The sequence below is a fragment of the Tupaia chinensis genome, unplaced genomic scaffold (assembly GCF_000334495.1).
Source record: "Tupaia chinensis unplaced genomic scaffold, TupChi_1.0 Scaffold000513_1, whole genome shotgun sequence".
Taxonomy (NCBI): domain Eukaryota; kingdom Metazoa; phylum Chordata; class Mammalia; order Scandentia; family Tupaiidae; genus Tupaia; species Tupaia belangeri.
This window is the reverse complement of record NW_006160026.1, coordinates 3441748-3459331: the sequence shown is the minus strand read 5'-3', so window position 1 is coordinate 3459331 and position 17584 is coordinate 3441748. Positions and strand designations below refer to the sequence as shown.

General features: G+C 39.5%; 1 protein-coding gene across 1 annotated transcript in view; it reads left to right on the top strand.

Annotated features, from left to right (window-relative positions):
* Positions 1-17584, top strand: part of ADCY8 (adenylate cyclase 8) — a 242822-nt gene that overhangs the window by 88796 nt on the left and 136442 nt on the right. The window contains 3 exon segments of the mRNA XM_006156697.2: positions 1083-1213; positions 11269-11380; positions 16581-16708. Of these exon segments, the coding sequence (XP_006156759.1) occupies positions 1083-1213; positions 11269-11380; positions 16581-16708 (371 nt within the window).

Genomic DNA, 17584 nt, shown 5'->3' with positions numbered 1-17584 from the left:
ATATATATATACATATATATATATGTATATATATATATATATATACACACACACACACATATAATTTTGTCAAGTGTTAAGCTGCTTTCAAGCAGTGTGTGTCTCATTTCCTTTCCTCTTTAATAGTCAGTGCACCATAAACCTGGCTTCTCTCCCATGTTCCTTGTTTCTATAACGTATTCTTCCCGGTAACCAAACTCTAAACCTAGTTATCATATTGGTTGTTTGCCAGTCGTCTCTGTTATCATCACCGTCACCTCTGACCCGACCTCTTCAGGAGCTTCCCTAATTGGTCTTTCTACCTCTACCCTTGGCCTCCTCCTCACAACTCATTCTGCAGATCGTCATAAAAGTCATGACGTGTTTTTCTGGTTTTCCATGCAAAAATGTATTATTATGATTTTTCTGACAACCCAATAAATGGAATTCGGTTTATGTGACCCTTCTGCTTAGCAACACCGTAGTGGCTGCCATTTGTAGTTGTCACTGAACACAAACATCTTACTGGCCTGCAGGATGTAGCTACAGCTCCAGTCTCTTCATTGTCATCGTTAGCCTCCATCACTGCCCTTTGGCCACACAATGGCTCCTTTCTGCTGTGGAACATTTGCACTTGCACTTTCCTTTTCCTGAACTTCTCCTTGCAGTACACAGGACCAGCTCATTTCAAACTTTTAAGTCTCAGTTTCAATATAAATACCTCAGAAAGGTAATTCTTAATCCCTGATTTAAGTCATGTCATCAGCCATTACACTCTGTCAGTAAAACCTATGCTTGCATGGCACTTACCACATTCTATAAATGCAGGTGTTGGGTGTGTAATACCGAAGGTGTCTTCCTTCGTAGAACATAAGCTCCACAATAGTAAGAATCACATCTCTTCAGTTCACCCAAGAGGAAGCATAGAACCTAGAAAATCGTAAGTACTCAATAGATAGCTGTCATGTTCATAGAATGGTAGTTCATAGAAATAGTAATTTCCCTAGGAATTTATCCCAGAGCCTATGGCTTCTATACCCTCCACTCTCCCTTCTGAGGTGAGCTTGTCAGCATGACAAGATGTCTTCATTGTTTTGTTCCAGGAGCGGCTTGTGCTGTCTGTGCTTCCCCGGTTTGTCGTCCTGGAAATGATCAATGACATGACCAATGTGGAAGATGAGCACCTGCAACACCAATTCCATCGGATCTACATCCATCGCTATGAGAACGTCAGGTGAGAAGTGCCACCTTCCTGCCAAGGCTCTCCATGGGAGCCATAGTGCCTGGCCCGTCATCATACTGCATGACTCCTATCTACCTGAATGTCATCACCTTTCCTCATTTGGTTGATTAATTTATTAACTAGTGATTATTCATTAGAGAGTTCTGCATTTTCAAATTTAGTTTGGAGGAAAATGTCAGAGAATGTAATTATATTTGCTGGTTGAATTACTGCCTGACTTGGCTACAACATCCTTGCCTATCTTTAGACTTGGAAAGAAAAAGTCAAAAGCCTTTTAGACTGTGACTGGAAAAATAATCATGGAATGTGATCGGGAGGTTTCAAGACTGCGATGGTCTCCTCATTATACTTCATATAAGTTTATTTAAAGCAACACCAAAAAAAGGGACTACAGCTTCTTTTCATTTGCAAACATATCTTTGGCCATCCAGGCATCTGCCCGTCTATCTGTCATCCACTCACTCACCCATACCTTTGTCCATTGGTCCACACACTCATCCGTTCACCCACCCACAGACCATCTATCAGTCAGTGCCCCTGAATACCCAGCACATACTGGACAACGTGAGTTGTACTAAAAATCAAAGAGTGGACTCCATAATGAAGCAGACCAGATTTAGAATTCTAATTCTGCCTCTTCCTATGTATGACTTTGGACAATTCTTTTTCTTTTTATCTGTACTTTTTTATTTGCATTTAATCACTGTACATCTTTATGGCATACATACTGATTTTTCACAGCATGACTACAGTACATGATAGTCTAGTCCAAGACATTACCATACACATTATCATCAACAGAAACTTTTTCATTTTGTGTCTGGTAAATGATCTGTCTTCCCCTGATTCTTCTCTTCCACTTCCCACTACCTGTCCTCTGCTATACTGGTTCTAGTACCTACAGTTGCCCCACCCCTCTGCCTTTATACCTTCCATTCTGCCCATTTCTGCCATATAGTGCAGAGATTTGGAATATGTTAAGTGAGGACATAAAACACTTCACTTTCATAGCCTAGCTTGTTCCTCTTAACATTAAATCTTCTATATTTGTCCAGTTTGTATCGAATATTGGAGTTCTATTGTTTTTTTTATGGCTTAGTAGTATTCCATAGTATACAAGTACCACATTTTTTAAAATCCATTCATCTCCTCTTGAACACTTGGGTTAATTCCATGTCTTGGCAATTGTGAATAATGCTACAATAAACATGGATGTGTAAGTGTTTTTCTGAATGAGTGTGTTCCTAGCCTATGGGTAGCTACCTAGGAGTAGAATTTCTGGGTTGTATGGTAATTCTATTTGTAGATTTTTGAGGAGGAACAGGCTTTGGACAATTTACTTGCCTGAATCTCAGAATTCTTCTCTGTAAAATGAGTATTTTTAATACTCATTTTAAGAGCCACCTTGAAGGGTTTTGTGTATTTTATGAGTGAAGTTATACAAAACATAAGACAATCAGGCTTCGACAGTTAGTAGAACTTTAGGCTTACAGTTGGTCACTTTATACATGTGTCCTATTTGTAAGCAAAATAATCCAATCCTTATTGAGTTTTTAAAAAATGTTATAAAAGTCTATGTGGCAGTCCTCAAAATAATCAAGGAAGGGATTAAGAAGAAGGCTAGGGAAAGGAACTGGAGTGAAACAAGACTACAGGGATAGACATAGCCAAGATCACATCAGCACTAAGGCACGGCGAGGACACCACTGCTACTGTGTCTGAGCAGTCCTTTGCTTGTGCAGACACCCCCTGTGCCCTGACACAGCATGCCACCACTGCAATTCCTCTTGCAGTTTCTGGAAACTGGGTGTTGCTACTTTGGTTTGGCTCCCACTCTCTGCTCTCCTTGCTTCTCAGCCTCTCAGGTTAAAGTCTAGGGCAGGTATGGCTGGTTGGCTCAACACAGTCAGTTTCTAGAAATGCATGAAAAACCAAGTATCTGGCATTTTGAGCTTATACCATGGAATTGCCGACTATCATAGGGTAGAACTTTCTCAAACATAGGGTAAAAGTCCACATGTGAAGCAGCTGTAAAAATGACAAATGTACAATTTTAGTTCCTTTCTTCTCAATTTTGGTAAGAGGGATGAACAATTTTATCCTTTACCAGCATCTCTAAGTGTTCTACTCTTGGCATGCAGGGACACACATTTCAAAGCAATGCCCAGCAGAGATCATGATTCTAACACAAGCCTTTAGCAGACAGCTGAATAGGTCGTTCTCAGGTTCTTGTCCAAGAATCGAGTCACAGTAATCTAGATGCTTGAGTTCGCAGAGCAAACTATTTGCTTGAAAGCAATTTTCATAAGTTATGTACTCAAGATCTAGGAAGTGGGGTACATAACAGAAAACAGGTACACATCAATAATAATGCTAGAACTGCAGCTATCTATTAAGCACAATACTGTGAGGGGTTCTATTATTAAGTAGGCAAAGAAGGACAAGGAAGGGAGAGAGTAGGTAGGTGATGGTAGGTAGAAAAACTTTCTGGAAGGAGTGATCCTTATTTGACTTATTTGAGATTGAGTCCCCTAAATGAAATACACAAAGACGTGAAGTCTGTCAGGGAATCAGCACAAGTGCAGGCATTGCTGTGGTTCATACCAAGTCTAATCACTGGTCTCCTATATTCCCTCCCTGGAGGTGAAGTGGCTTCACAGTAAAGTCAGGTCCAGAGCAAGAAGCTAGATGAATATGAGGGGTGTTGGGAGAGACAGAGAGAGAGAGGGAGAGAGGTTTATTATAAGTGAATTATATAAATGTATATATTAAATTATAAATAAGATATATTATGAAAGTGTCACCATGGAGAAAGAGAGCAAAAAATAACTACCTTTAGAAAGAAAAAAAGGGGTGAAAATATAAGCCTGTACACCCACACCAACATAGTCAGGAGCCTTCAGTTCAGTAAACAACCTGCTTGTGCTCGTTTTGGCACTAATCACTTTTCGGTGCTCTGTTAGTGACAAATAGCTAAAGTTAGCCCCACTCCAATCCCCCCTATGCATTTTAAATCATCAAATGGAGTTCTTATGCTGGAGACCCTTTTCCAGAAGTTCACATCACACCAAATTAAAGTTTACGTTCTTCCCCTACATTTCTCAGCATCCTGAGCTATCTAAGTATTTTCTAGTGAGGAACTGACAGAAACCTAGAATCGACAAAAATCCAGTGTTGTCCCAGGCTTCTCCCCATGGCTAGTCTCAGAGAAGCAGGGGAGGGATGGGCTCCTGGCAGTGTTGGGGAGACGAACTCAGAAAGAACTTCTGGGGCTTCTCCTGCCCAGTACAAGACTACTAGGTGCTAAAATAAGACCAGAGACTGTAAAAGCTGAGGGTGGTCTTGGGTTCATGTCTGAGAATAAAGCCATACTGGCTGCTTTGCCCCCTTTCCCATGCCGAAGGTAAACCTGCTGCAGTGTGGAGAACATTTCTGTAATCATTCTCAATCCCACCACCCACTTCATGACAATCCATCTCATTTTCTTTCTTCTCTATTGCTTTGTATATTTGATAACTCTTTCCTGAAAACTCTCTGCTGTGCATTTCTAAGTCTCAAATATATGTCCTACAATGCACGGCCCCCCCTCAGTACAGAGTGACGTCACAGGTTCTGTTCTTGGGGGAATTCATGTGCCCAGGTGGACTGAAGGTCAGTAGAGCAGGGTTCTCATCCCAGAACCACTTCTGTGAGCCACAGCCAACCCTGGAGAGACCTATCATTTTATTTTTATTTTTTTATCCCAAACCAAAAACTGAGCTGTTTGAAATGAAAAACATTTGGATGCTGAAGTTGCTTTTGACTATAAGCCTCTGAGAATGCACCAGATCACTTGGAAGATCCTCTTGGCCACTTGGCCTTTACTGGAAGTCATTCACACTTCCAGTCCCTCCCACCAACTCTATTTCTCTTTCTCCCCACCCCCACAGATATTTTTTATATTATTTAATTGTATTTATTATCATAATCTTTTTTATATTACATTGAATCACATATATCTTTACAGTGCATTACATTTCTTTTTCCAAAATATTTACGACACGTTTTGGATTAGTTAGGGCAATGTCCTCACTATCAAATAACACCCCAATTTCCACGTTTTTAAATCAGCAAAATTTATTCACACAAGTGACTACTGCTGATCTCCTTGATCAGTGGGTAATGACAAAGGCCCCTGCATTTTGTGACTGTAATATCTCTTGAGTCTCAAAGTTCATGAAATTTGATTATTGGAAGGGAAGGACAGAGTTCTACACTCACTTCTTCACCACCTGGAAATCACTTCTGCTCAGACTCAGTGAGACATTATCACACAGCCCCACCTGGATACCAAATGACCAGGAACAGTGTCCCCAACTCAATGGCCTTTCCTAATGGCAAGTGATTTACTGTGGAAAGGGAAGCATAGATCTGGCGAACTGTCAGCTTTCTCTGCACTAAACTGCTCTCTCTTTCCTCTTGCCTTCTCCAACTCTACAGCACATACATTTGCACGTTTGCTGGTACATATTTTTTGGATATGATCAAGAAAAAGTTTGTCTTTATCTCTCCTCATGTTATTACAGACAGTTCCATCAACGATTATCAAGTGTCAGAAGAATCCTCTAGTTAGAGCCTTGCTCAGTCTGTCCACTTTTCTAACCAGCTGTTCACTTCCAGCCAGATTGTCAGCATGTCTGATTGTGCTGTTTTCTCTGTGGACTGGCTTCATGCATAAACAAAATGTAATTGAATGGGCTTAGAAAACTCATTGTCTTTCTAGATCTGTCTATATTGCAATTTATTCAACACCCTCAGATTCCCAAATTTTTCCAAAGAGAGTTGTATATTCTTCACTTATTAAAGATTATTCTATAATTTTAAAATTATTTTCTTATAAGCTCAGAGAAGTTAAGTCACTTTTTCAAGAACACAGTTAGGAAGAGAAGCCTATAGGAACAGTATGCCTACCAGTTCTACTAAACTCTGGTAGAACTTCCTTGAGGATTCTGTTTGAAGAGTGACTACTAGGTAACATAGTTTATTTTTATCTAAATAAACAACTTATATAACTAAACTGGAATTAAAAATTACTATAGCCTCCTCTGTATATTCCTCTGGAAAGGCTACAAATTCATGTCAAGAATCAAAAGAACTAATGACCTTGAGCTTAGCACCTGGGCATAGCAGAATAATGAATAAAATGAAAATCAGGGCCCATGATTCTGCCTCTGGTCTTTTATTCAACAAGCCTTCATTGTATAGGTATGACTTTAAGCCAGTGTTCCTCCATCTCTAACAGGCATGTGAACCACCTGAGCCTATTGTTAAAGCAGACTATGCCACAGTGGGCCTGTGGAGAGGTGAGAGGGCTTAAGATTTTGCATTTTTAACGATTTCTCAGGAGATTCTCTTCTTAGACATAAACACACTCTGAGGAAGAAGTCTTAATTATAAATTTTTCTGTCTGGATTCAGAAAATGTGTGATGAGGCCAACTGTGCTGGGCAAGTGAGATGCAGCAGTGACATTTGTCCTGTCCTTTAGCTAATAGATGGAGCTCACTTACCCACATACGATGGTGCTGTTGAGTATTGTGCCATGACAGAGGCACATAGGCTAGACTGGATTCTGGAACTAGGGGTGACTGGCTGTGCTTGGGGAAGTCTCCATAAAAGAAGAATCTTAACATATGCATGAAGTCAAGCAGGATTTAAACAGGCAGCAAAAGGAAAAATAGCTATGCTGGGGGAAAGGCATGTCGTGTACAAAGACACAGGTGAATAAACTGTGGTGTGCTCAGAATGCCTTAAGAAATATGATGATACTGGAATATTGAGCACACCAGAATCATTTATGTCCTTAGTGCTCTAGAACAATAGGCAGTAAGTTCCATGAGGGATGTAACAGTACCTTTTGCTCTCTGCTCTACCTCTGGTGCCTGGCATATAGTAGCCCTCAATTAATGAGCTGTTGAATGAATGAATAAATGAATGAGCCATCTTGCTATAGACAGATGAATACAAATTTTCAGTACTGGGATTTATATGGAGTGTTGGTTGGTCTAGACGATCAAGATCCCTTCCACTTCCCAGAAGTGGAACGATTGATTGCCTTACTTCAAAAAAAAAAAAAAAGCATAATTTAGCAAAAGAGTATGGAACCCAGAACTACACTGCCTGGTTCAAGTCCTACTTCTTCATAACTGTGGGCAAGTTACTTGGTTCCATTACCTGTAAAATGGAGATAATCGTAATAGATTGTTATAAAGAATAAATGAGCTCTTAGATCAATACAAAGTCCCCAGAAAATACTCTGTAAGTGTTGCTGCTACTAATGTGTTGAGCTTGTGTCAACAGTTAGGAATGCATTTAGCTGCAAATAACAAAGAATCCAATTAACAGTCATACTTTCTCCCCTCTCTCCTCTTTCTCAAATACAGCCATTCATTACTGTATAATTTTGTGTAACAGTGTCAACAAGAGTTAGCACATTTAAAGAGCACTTACCATGCCAGGCACAATCAGTTGCCAAATTGTGCTAACTACTCACTACTCATCAATGGGACAAGTACTACAATTAACTCCCATTTATGAATCAAACGCTTAGAAGAATTGAGAGGGTTACCTAACACCATCGAGTTTATAAGTGGTGAACCAGGCTTTGAACGTATACTTCTAGGGACTCAAATCCTATGCACGTGACCACATGCTGAGTGACACAACGCTGTAGAAAACAGTAGCAATATATTGACTCTGACAGTAGAGGCTTTATAAAATGAAAATCTAATTGCATATGATGCTATGTTTAGAACTCTTCACAAGCATTCTTAGCTTTCAGGACAAAGTCTGCATTCTTCAGCTAGGTTTACCAGCCCTTTCTTCAGTATCCCCTGCTTCATTGCTCACCTGCCCATGGCTCTGACCTCATCTGTTTTTCTCCCCAGCTGCCCTTGAATTCCTGTGTAACCTTGATAATGCATGCACTCTTCCACTAGAGTATATACTACTCGCTCTGCTCAGAGGACTCAACCTTCTATTCACTTAACCCATCATGTCCTATCAGTCCTTCAAGACTCACCTGAAACATTGCTTCACAGAGAATCTCCTGGTCTTCTTGGGACTGGTCACTCCCCTTGTGTCCTTTCACAACAGCACCTGGAATCCTGAGTTGTTACTGTGTTTCTCCTTGTCTGCTCAGTTTCATTCCCAGATTCTGAGCATTTTAGGAATAGGCACCAAGTTTTATTTATAATTTAATCCAACTTCCTAGCACAGTAAATTGCTAGTCATATAGTAAGTACATAAATATCTTCTGAAATAATTAAGATAACTAATTAACTAAAGCAGTAGATTTTAATCTATTGTATCTAAGAATTTCCAATGAGACCACAAATGAGGTGTTTTTTTTTTTTGTGGGTGGGGGGAAGGGGGATTCGCTATAGGGCGTGTGCGCTCACCAGAAAGAGAGAGAGAGAGACAAAAAGCAAGAAATTACGCCCCAGGGAGGATGGCCACACCGCAATCCCTTCTTTTCCATTCTCCTCTTGGGATCTTGGACAGGCACGCACACGTGCCTGGCATGAATTTAAGCCACCGGGTCCAAGACTCAAACTGCGGTTGACTACATGGGAGTCAAGTGACATAGCCATTATGCTAACTGCTCGTCCCAAGACCACAAATGGGTTTTGGAAAGGAATTAGAACCTGAAAATAAAGTGTGAAATTTTCAATACTTGTGGGTTTTTTCAGAAAAGAGATTCTATAGTCTAGATAAGATTCTTGAAGGGGTTTATAATAGAGTAAATTTTTAATTTTACATTTTTAAAAATTTACTTTTAACTGCTATATCTTTACAGTGTACAAAATGGGCTTTCCCAGCATGAACCATGCATATCAGTCAAATCAAAGATAATATCATATACATTATCATCAGCAGATTACTTTCCATTTCGCCTGTTAATTTGTTGTTGCTGTTTCCTGATCCTCTCCCTGTCACATCCTATTACTCACCCCCTCCTATACTATCTCTAATATCTACAGTTGCCTTCCCTGCTATTATACCTTCCAATCTTTAAGTTTATGGTATAGAGTACTGATATTCAGTATATATTAAACAGGGATATACAATGCCTCTCTTTCATAGTCTGGCTTGCTTCATTTAGCATTGCATCCCCCGTATTTGTCCATTTTGTATCAAAAATCATAGTCTCATTGTTTTTGTTTATAGCTAAGTAATACTCCACAGTGTATATGTGCCACATTTTTTAGTACATTCATCTGTTCTTGGACATTTAATGTCTTAGCTATTGTGAATCATGCTGCAATAAACATGGATGTGCAACTGTTTTTCCAGCTCAGTGTATTCCTATTCTTTGGGTAGACACCCAGGAATGGAGTTGCTGGGTCATATGGTAGTTCTATTAGTAGGTTTTTGAGGAATCTCCATATTGTTCTTCATGGTGGTTTTACTAATTTACATTCCCACCAACAGTGTAGGAGGGTTGCCTTTTCACTGCAGCCTCACCAGCACTTATTCTATATGTTTTTCATCTTACTCATTCTGACTGGGGTTAAGTAGTATCTCATCGTGGTTTTGATTATCATTTCCCTTATGAGAAGAGCATTTTTATATACTTTTCAACCATTTGTATGTTTGTATGGAGAGTTGTCTCTTCAACTCATTTGCCCACTTTTTGATTGGATTGTTTATTGTTTCAAGGGTAAGCTGGCTTGAGTTCCTTGTATATTCTGGTTATCAGTCCCTTGTCTGAGACATAGTTTATCAAATTTTTTAAATCACTGACTATAGATTTTTTTATATAAAATAATTATTTATTTAATTTGATTTATTATTCCATTTGACCAGGGAAAGACAGAGAGGAAGATTGAGAAAGCAAGCCACCAGGTCTGGTACTTGAGCCTCAGTCAGCTATGTCATAGTCCAGTGCCTTAACCACCACTCCACTTGCTGGCCCCAGAGTTTGTAATAAAGACAAATTTTTAAAATTACTGACCAATGTAAGTCAATACCCATTCCACAATGTCTTCTGGCCAGCTACCTATTTTAGTAAAACTAAGTTATACTGATTATAAGACTCAACTTTCTTTAATGCTACTAAAAACAGAAAATAACAAATAAAGTTCAAACTGCTAATATTCTATCAATTATAAGATTAATCCTAGTTTCAGAGAGGGCAAAATATGAGAAATGATAAAATACGATTTCCAGTTTAGGGCTCCATCTTTCCTTTCAGGGGTCTCTGAGGTGGTGAGGTGAGGTGGGTGGATTAGTGACCCTCAGCATAATTCAGCCGCTTGGACAAACCCATCTCACCCACATGCCACCAGTGATTGGGCAAGTTTCCTTGAGCCTCAGTTTTCTCATATCTAGAATGGACTTAACTTTACCTGTCTCACAACATAACTGAACAAATTAAGACAGTCCCTGACTTTTAGAAGACTTTTGAGGACTATCCCTTCTTCTATACCAAGCATGTGATAGACTAATTCTTTATGTAACTGAAATCCTTAATAAATGTGAAAGTTTGGGGTAATTAATTATTCTGCCCAAGGTCTCCCAGCTTAGCCACCTATTTTCATAATTTTTGAGAAATGTCTGTTCTCTTGCCAGTTTGGACAGAGTACATTTACTGGGCTTAAGATAATGAGGCTTTGCGTTCTGATACCCCCATGTCTGTTTTGCTCTGTGCTTAAGGAATTTGTATTACTGTTCATTGACAAAATATAGAGATCATTCATAAAGTTTCATTCTGTTTTCCAGAGCAAATCGATCTGTTCATGGAAACAAATTCCCTTTGGGGTTATTTGCATTACTTGCCCTCGGTAGCCTGGCACAAAGAGAAATGGCTTTCCATTTTCCTGGGTGGACTCTTTCTGTTGAGAAATTTATCAAATCCTGAAATATTCTTCCTGACTCCCATGGGATGGAGAGCTAAAAATCTGAGACCATAGAGACTGTTGATTTATTTTAATGGTATTGATGTGTCTCAGAATGGATTAAAATATTAATACTCTTTCTCCCACCCACCCTTTTCCCTGTTGTTTAGTATTCTTTTTGCAGATGTTAAAGGATTTACCAACCTCTCTACGACCTTGTCTGCTCAGGAGCTGGTCAGGATGCTCAACGAGCTCTTTGCCAGATTTGATCGACTGGCCCATGTGAGTTGAATTTAATTCCCTTCTAGTCTTTTGCAGGAGTGAGGGTCTGCATGTGGAATTAGGGAAGAGAAGGATTCAGCCTTCATCACCAATGCCATTCTCGTTCCATATCCTGTCCCAGAGCATGGAACCCTGGCCCTCTCACATTCTGGGGACTGATGTTAGTTATTTACAGGTCTCGAGTGGGAGGTTTGTCAGATTAATTTTCCCGATTGAGAGACAGCTGGTTGAGTGACAGTCCAACCAGAGTCCTTTGTATCTGCTTTCTACTCTCCCATCACTGTCTCTCCCTGGACATGGCTAGGTGCCATCCAGCTGCAGCCTCTGTACAGCCCCTACATGCATCAGTGGCTGCCTCCAGTTTCCTAGCCAACCCCAGCCATCTGGAATGAATTAGTCTGTTCTCAAGAACCACTAAGCTGTGGGACCATCCTGCCACCATTTTGTTTGATCTAACTTAAGAATTTTGTTTTTAGCCAACAAAACACTACCTTCAATTTTAGCTGGCTTTCTCAGAGCTTAATTTAGAAAAGAAGATGGAAACTTGCTATCAAAGCAGATTTCTAGTCCTAAAGCCACTCAAGGTGCAGAAAAAAGATATAGTACACACTATATTTTAGAGCTTAGGGTTCAAGTAGGCTTAACTTAATTTTCTGTTTTGTAAAGTATACATATTAATGCTAACTTTATAGAGCTGTAGTGAGAAATAAGACCACATCTAGCTGGAGCTCATTTTCAGAGTATTAAAATGTCTCATTTTTTTCTTTTTTAAAATTACATTTAATCACATGAATCCTTACAGTGCGCAACATTTCTTTTTCCAGCACAAATACCATGCATATCAGCCAAGACAAAGATATTACTGTGTACATCATCAGCAGCAAATAGCTTCTCATTTTTTATTAATTAAACATACTTTTACTTTTTTTCTTCTCTTTTCCCCTCCCTCCCATACTAAACTTTCCCCCCCACATTTTATTGTTTCATAAAAGATCTCAATTAAACTAAAAATACAGACAAAGCTAAAAATTACACATGCACTTTACTTTTCTTCTGAAACATTTTTTCCTCTTTTCATTCCCCTTTTTACTAAAGAGAAGTATAAACTAACTTATTTGCAAAAATAAATAAATAAATAATAAGCTTAGTTTCAATTTGGTCTGTTTTGTGCCCAAAACCCCATAAGAATTCTCATTTTAAGACTGCCTCATTCCAAGTGAAATTCATTGATACTTTCATCTGAACATATATTATTAAGTACTGTGTGTTGTGGTTTACATTGAGAACCAGATAATGACAAAAATGAGTCAGCAGGTGGTGTGGAGGTTAACGTGGCTGGGTTTCACATGGCTAACTATGCAGTTCTCATCCCAGACCTGGCAGCCTGAGAATCATGCCAAACCGTGTATGTTCATGCCCAAAATCCCAAAAGGAGAATGGGGGAGAAGGGATTGCATCATGGTCATTTCCCATGAGAAGTGATTTTTCACTTTTCCTCTTTCTCTCTTCCTGGTACTCTATAGAAACACACACGTACACCTTCTTTTCTAGAGTTAAGTCTCATCAGATATACATAAATAAGTAATCAATGCACACTTTGCTATCTGCTCACACGAAGATAGGACTGAGATTCTATGAGAATACAGAGGCAAAACACAATCCTTGGTTCAGAGAAAGCTTCCTGGAGAAAATGACTCCAAGCTGAATCTTCAGAATGAAATAAATACATACAATAGAATCAGTTAAAAAAATAATCCACCAATACATACAACATCAATGAATCTCAAATGCCAAGTAAAAAAGTAAAATACAAAGATCTGGATACTTTGTGTTCCCATTTACATGACATTCTAATAAAGGTAACATTACAGAGACAGAAAATAGATGAGTAGCTGCAAGGAATGCTGGGAATGGGCCGAGTGGACAAATAGCCAAGAAGCATGGAGTGGAGTGATTTTTGGGGTGGAGAAACTGTATTATATCCTGATTATGGTGGTCGTATGACTACACATTTGTAAAAAGCTTGAATTTTATTACACACAATTTATACACTAATTAGCACAGAAATGAGGGAATTTTTTTTATGCAGAGTGAAGAACAAGAATAAAGATGTTACTCTGTATATATGGAAGCAATTTAGCATTGTGTTGTCTCTTATTTGCTGGGTGGCCTTTACCTCCTCAAGTTCCTGCTTATCTTCTGTAAAATGCTTGACTCGGACAGTGGCCATAAAGACTAAGTGATAAATGTCATGCATGTAATATGTAGCCAACCTGACACAGTATAGGCTCAATAAATATTAGTTCTTTTCCCCCTCTTAGATTTTTCCAAAATGCTTTCACTTCAATTTCCATGGAAATATCACTGGCTAGGATTTGGTGAGTATCATAGCTGGTGCAGACTGTGACTCTTAGCCAGCTCATCTCCAGTACATTACGCTTTTTCTGTTTTTTTTTTTTTTTTAATCTCTCTCATATAAAAACTTTTCTTCCTATAAAATAGATGTTACTGAAAAAAAAAAATAGATGTTACTTCTACTTGCCCTGCCATGTTCGGCATTTTATATACAGCTCAAAGAGAAAAGATAAGAAACAGCATGGTGAACACTGAGAAGACTACTTCCAGGTGTCAGTTGTCATTGTCATTGCTCAGTGATTGCCATTTTTATTCTGTTATGTGTTAAGGTCAAGACAGATTATTTTGGCACTTCTCACATGTGGATAATTGAAACACACCTGTTGGTGGCTTTCTTGTCTGAGCCAAGGTCAAACAGCTAGTAAATTAGACTGAAATAGAGATGTCTGATTCTAGACTAAAGCAGTCTCTGTTATATACCCTTTCCCTCATCCCTTTCCAGAGCCAACAGGGAGGCAGATCCATGCACCTGAGTTTGACAGCATTGTCTACTATCAGTTTAAACAAATACTGTCCCTAAACACCATTTGCAGATGAATGACTAACCTCTGCCTTGCAGCCTCAGTGTTCTGATCTGCAGTGTGAGAAGAAGGATTGCAATACTGGTTCTTGAACTTTCCTTCCTAAACAAAAAGTGGGAGATTATATCTTGTGGGCATGTAGTGGAAAATTATAACAATAATGAAAACAAAGATAGGAATAATGTAGTGAGTTTGTATAAATGTTACTTTATTCTAATAATAGAATAATGCATATCTCTACTCTCAGTGTTAAAAACATCCTTGCTTTTTTAAAGTGATGGAGAGACTAGATAATATTTCAATTGTTCTTTTTGGTGTTTGTTGATGTATTTCTCATACATCCTTCACAAAAAATTTTTTATAATTTTACCCAAAAATAGTCCCTCCAGGTTCTCTGATTTTTTTTTTTTTTTTTTTTTTTAATAACAGTCCCATGGGCTCCATAAATTTGGCCTTCTAGGAACCAGTGCACAAGGTTCTCTCTAAGTTCTATTTGGGTCATGATATTTCAGAAGTTTTAGAAGAAAGAACCTGAGGCCTGAGCTCCCCTTGTGGGTTAGACCTGATTATCAGCTCTTACAGTCAATTACATTCCAGAACCCAATAGAAAGGATTCTACAAGCTCCTAAAAATAGTCTTGGGGGTGGCCATGTGCACTATCATTGTTCTGAAGGTCACAACTGCACCCATTTGAGAAAGCTGGCAAGACCCCAGGAATCTGATACAGACTGGGAAGAACCGGTTCCAGTTCTAATTCTCTTTTCCCTGGACAGTATTTGTTTCTTGTTTGTTTGTTTGTTTGTTTTCCTGAGAGAGTGGTTTCACTCATTTGTTACCCAAACATAATTCCCAAAGATACTAGGAAACAAGCACAAAGCTTTATAGCTTGGAACTACACAGGCATCGGCTATACTGTTGGCCCTCAGGAGACCCTTTTATGCCAACACCTTCCCTTCCACCGCCCTGCGACTCTGCTTTCCAAAAGAGAAGCTCTATCCATAGAGCTTTTGATCTAGAAGACAGAGGTCATTTAGTCCCAATCACTCATCTGAGAAAACCAAGAAGGAAAGTGACCTGCCCTGATTAGATTTCGGTATGCCAAGCAGCTAGCCTTGGCATCCAAGTCATCATAATAGAGGGAGGTAATGTTAATTTAGTGCCCAATTGGCCAGACCGCTTGGAAGACTGCACATGCATCATCTCTCTTAACTCTCACGATCACACAGTGTAGGTCCTAGTAGTACCCTCATTTTACAGATGGCTCAACTGATACTCTGAGGTTAATTTACTCAAAGTCACACAGCAAATCTGACACTCAGAGGTTAATTAATCTACTCAGACACACAGCAAGGACAGGGCAGGGGTGCAGCTATCTAGGATTTGATCCTGAGTGCTGTGATTCCTAAGCCAGTGCTCTTATGTCCTGTGCTGTTCTGCCTCAAGTTCTCTTTCTCCTAAAACGCAACACCTGGCTGTTTCCATTCTAACATGAAAGTATGTGCCGTTTTCCTTATGCTTGTTGCTCTTTGAAACTTCGTAAGATTTACGTCCTTAAAACTGGGAATGGGCCAAACTGACAGCTGTGTCCTACTTCTCACTTGTGAAATGAAGATAAAAATGGCACCTCCTCCTCAGGGTTGTTGTGAGGATTCACTCTAAGCATAATAGGGGATATCATTAATCATCTTTGAATCAGGGACAATGCTTTTATTATGGATGCCCAAGTGACATTGTTTAAATGAATGAACATATGAACTAATAAATGAATGAAAAGATGTGTAAGATATAGCTCCTCTTCTGAACGTGTCAATGTCATTATTGAGAACAAATAGAGTTGAATAAAAGAAACCCCTAAGTTATTTGTATTTTTAAATATTTATTATTGAGCTAACAACTGCTAAAAGTTAACTCATAGATATGTCCTAAGACGAAAGTTGTTGCTAGGGGCTGGATTCATACAGGAACACTTTGGACACACTGTGCCAGGCCTGTCTGAGTGCAGGGTGCACAGGTCATAGAGTCATGATAGGGTACAGCTTGGTTGTGGCCATGTTGTGGTTAGCTCAAAATTGTTTTTCCATGATTCACTCCACTGAGGGGCTTTTCGAACCCACATTTAGGGCATATCCTTACTTCCCTAGGAAGACAATAGAAGCATATTTCAAAGGTAGGTGACTGAGCCTGTTCACATCCTTCCCAAGCATTTCTGAAGAACTGATCCTCCTGCTAACACAGTCCTTCCCCTCTCATTCTGTTTCTTCTAGGAGCATCACTGCCTCCGCATTAAAATCCTGGGAGACTGCTACTACTGTGTCTCTGGGCTTCCTGAGCCCCGCCAGGACCATGCCCACTGCTGTGTGGAAATGGGCCTCAGCATGATCAAAACCATCAGGTAATTTCTGATCTGTCTCCTCCATATTACCTGGGTCTTCAACGTGCATGATAAGAAAGACATGCCACTTCGTGGTAAACCATGTGTTTGGTGAAAGGCAAAGCCTATGATTTATTTTACGAATACTCCATGCCCATTATTTCTCCTTTATGAACCCATGACCATGTTAGCTTCATTATTTTCTAACCATACCTCATTTTCAATCATTTGTGCATCAAGGTTGTATTGTAAATGACCTTGTGAGGATGCAGCAAGAAACAAGGTGAGCATAGTCTTTTCCTTCAAGGAGATTACAGTGAGAAAGATGGACACATTGTCCATTTCAATGCAGTGCCATAAGCTCTGTGATACATCAAATCCAGGTCCCTGGGGGGGTAAAGAAGGAGCATGTAAATCTATTCAGGGTGTTGGGAAAGGCTCTGCAGAGTAGCAATGTCTAAGGTATTTCCCGAAAGCTGCGTGGAGATCAGCAAGATCCTGAAGTAGAGTGGAGAGCTCTGAAGAGAGGAGGTGTGTATGTTTACGTCAGGATGTGCTGCAGTGACAGCTAGTAAAGTGTGGGATGGGAAGTCTGGTCACAGATACCAGGGTCCACATTTCAGCTGTGTTAAAGGATTGCCCTTAATCCTCAAATCAATCAGAAATTTTTGAAGGGCTGCCACCAGGGTTAGCTTCATGGACATGTGGCAAGTGCCTTTGGTTTTGTTCAATGTATCTGACAAATAGATGCTTAAACAAAGGGAGAAGAGTTACTGAGATTAAAGACTCTGGAAATAGACTATGTATTGCTTTGGGACAGAAGCTCAGAATTTTCAGAAATTCCCTCAGGGTTCCAAAATGTGTGCTGTCTCTCAATGCCATACCCTCACACAGCCA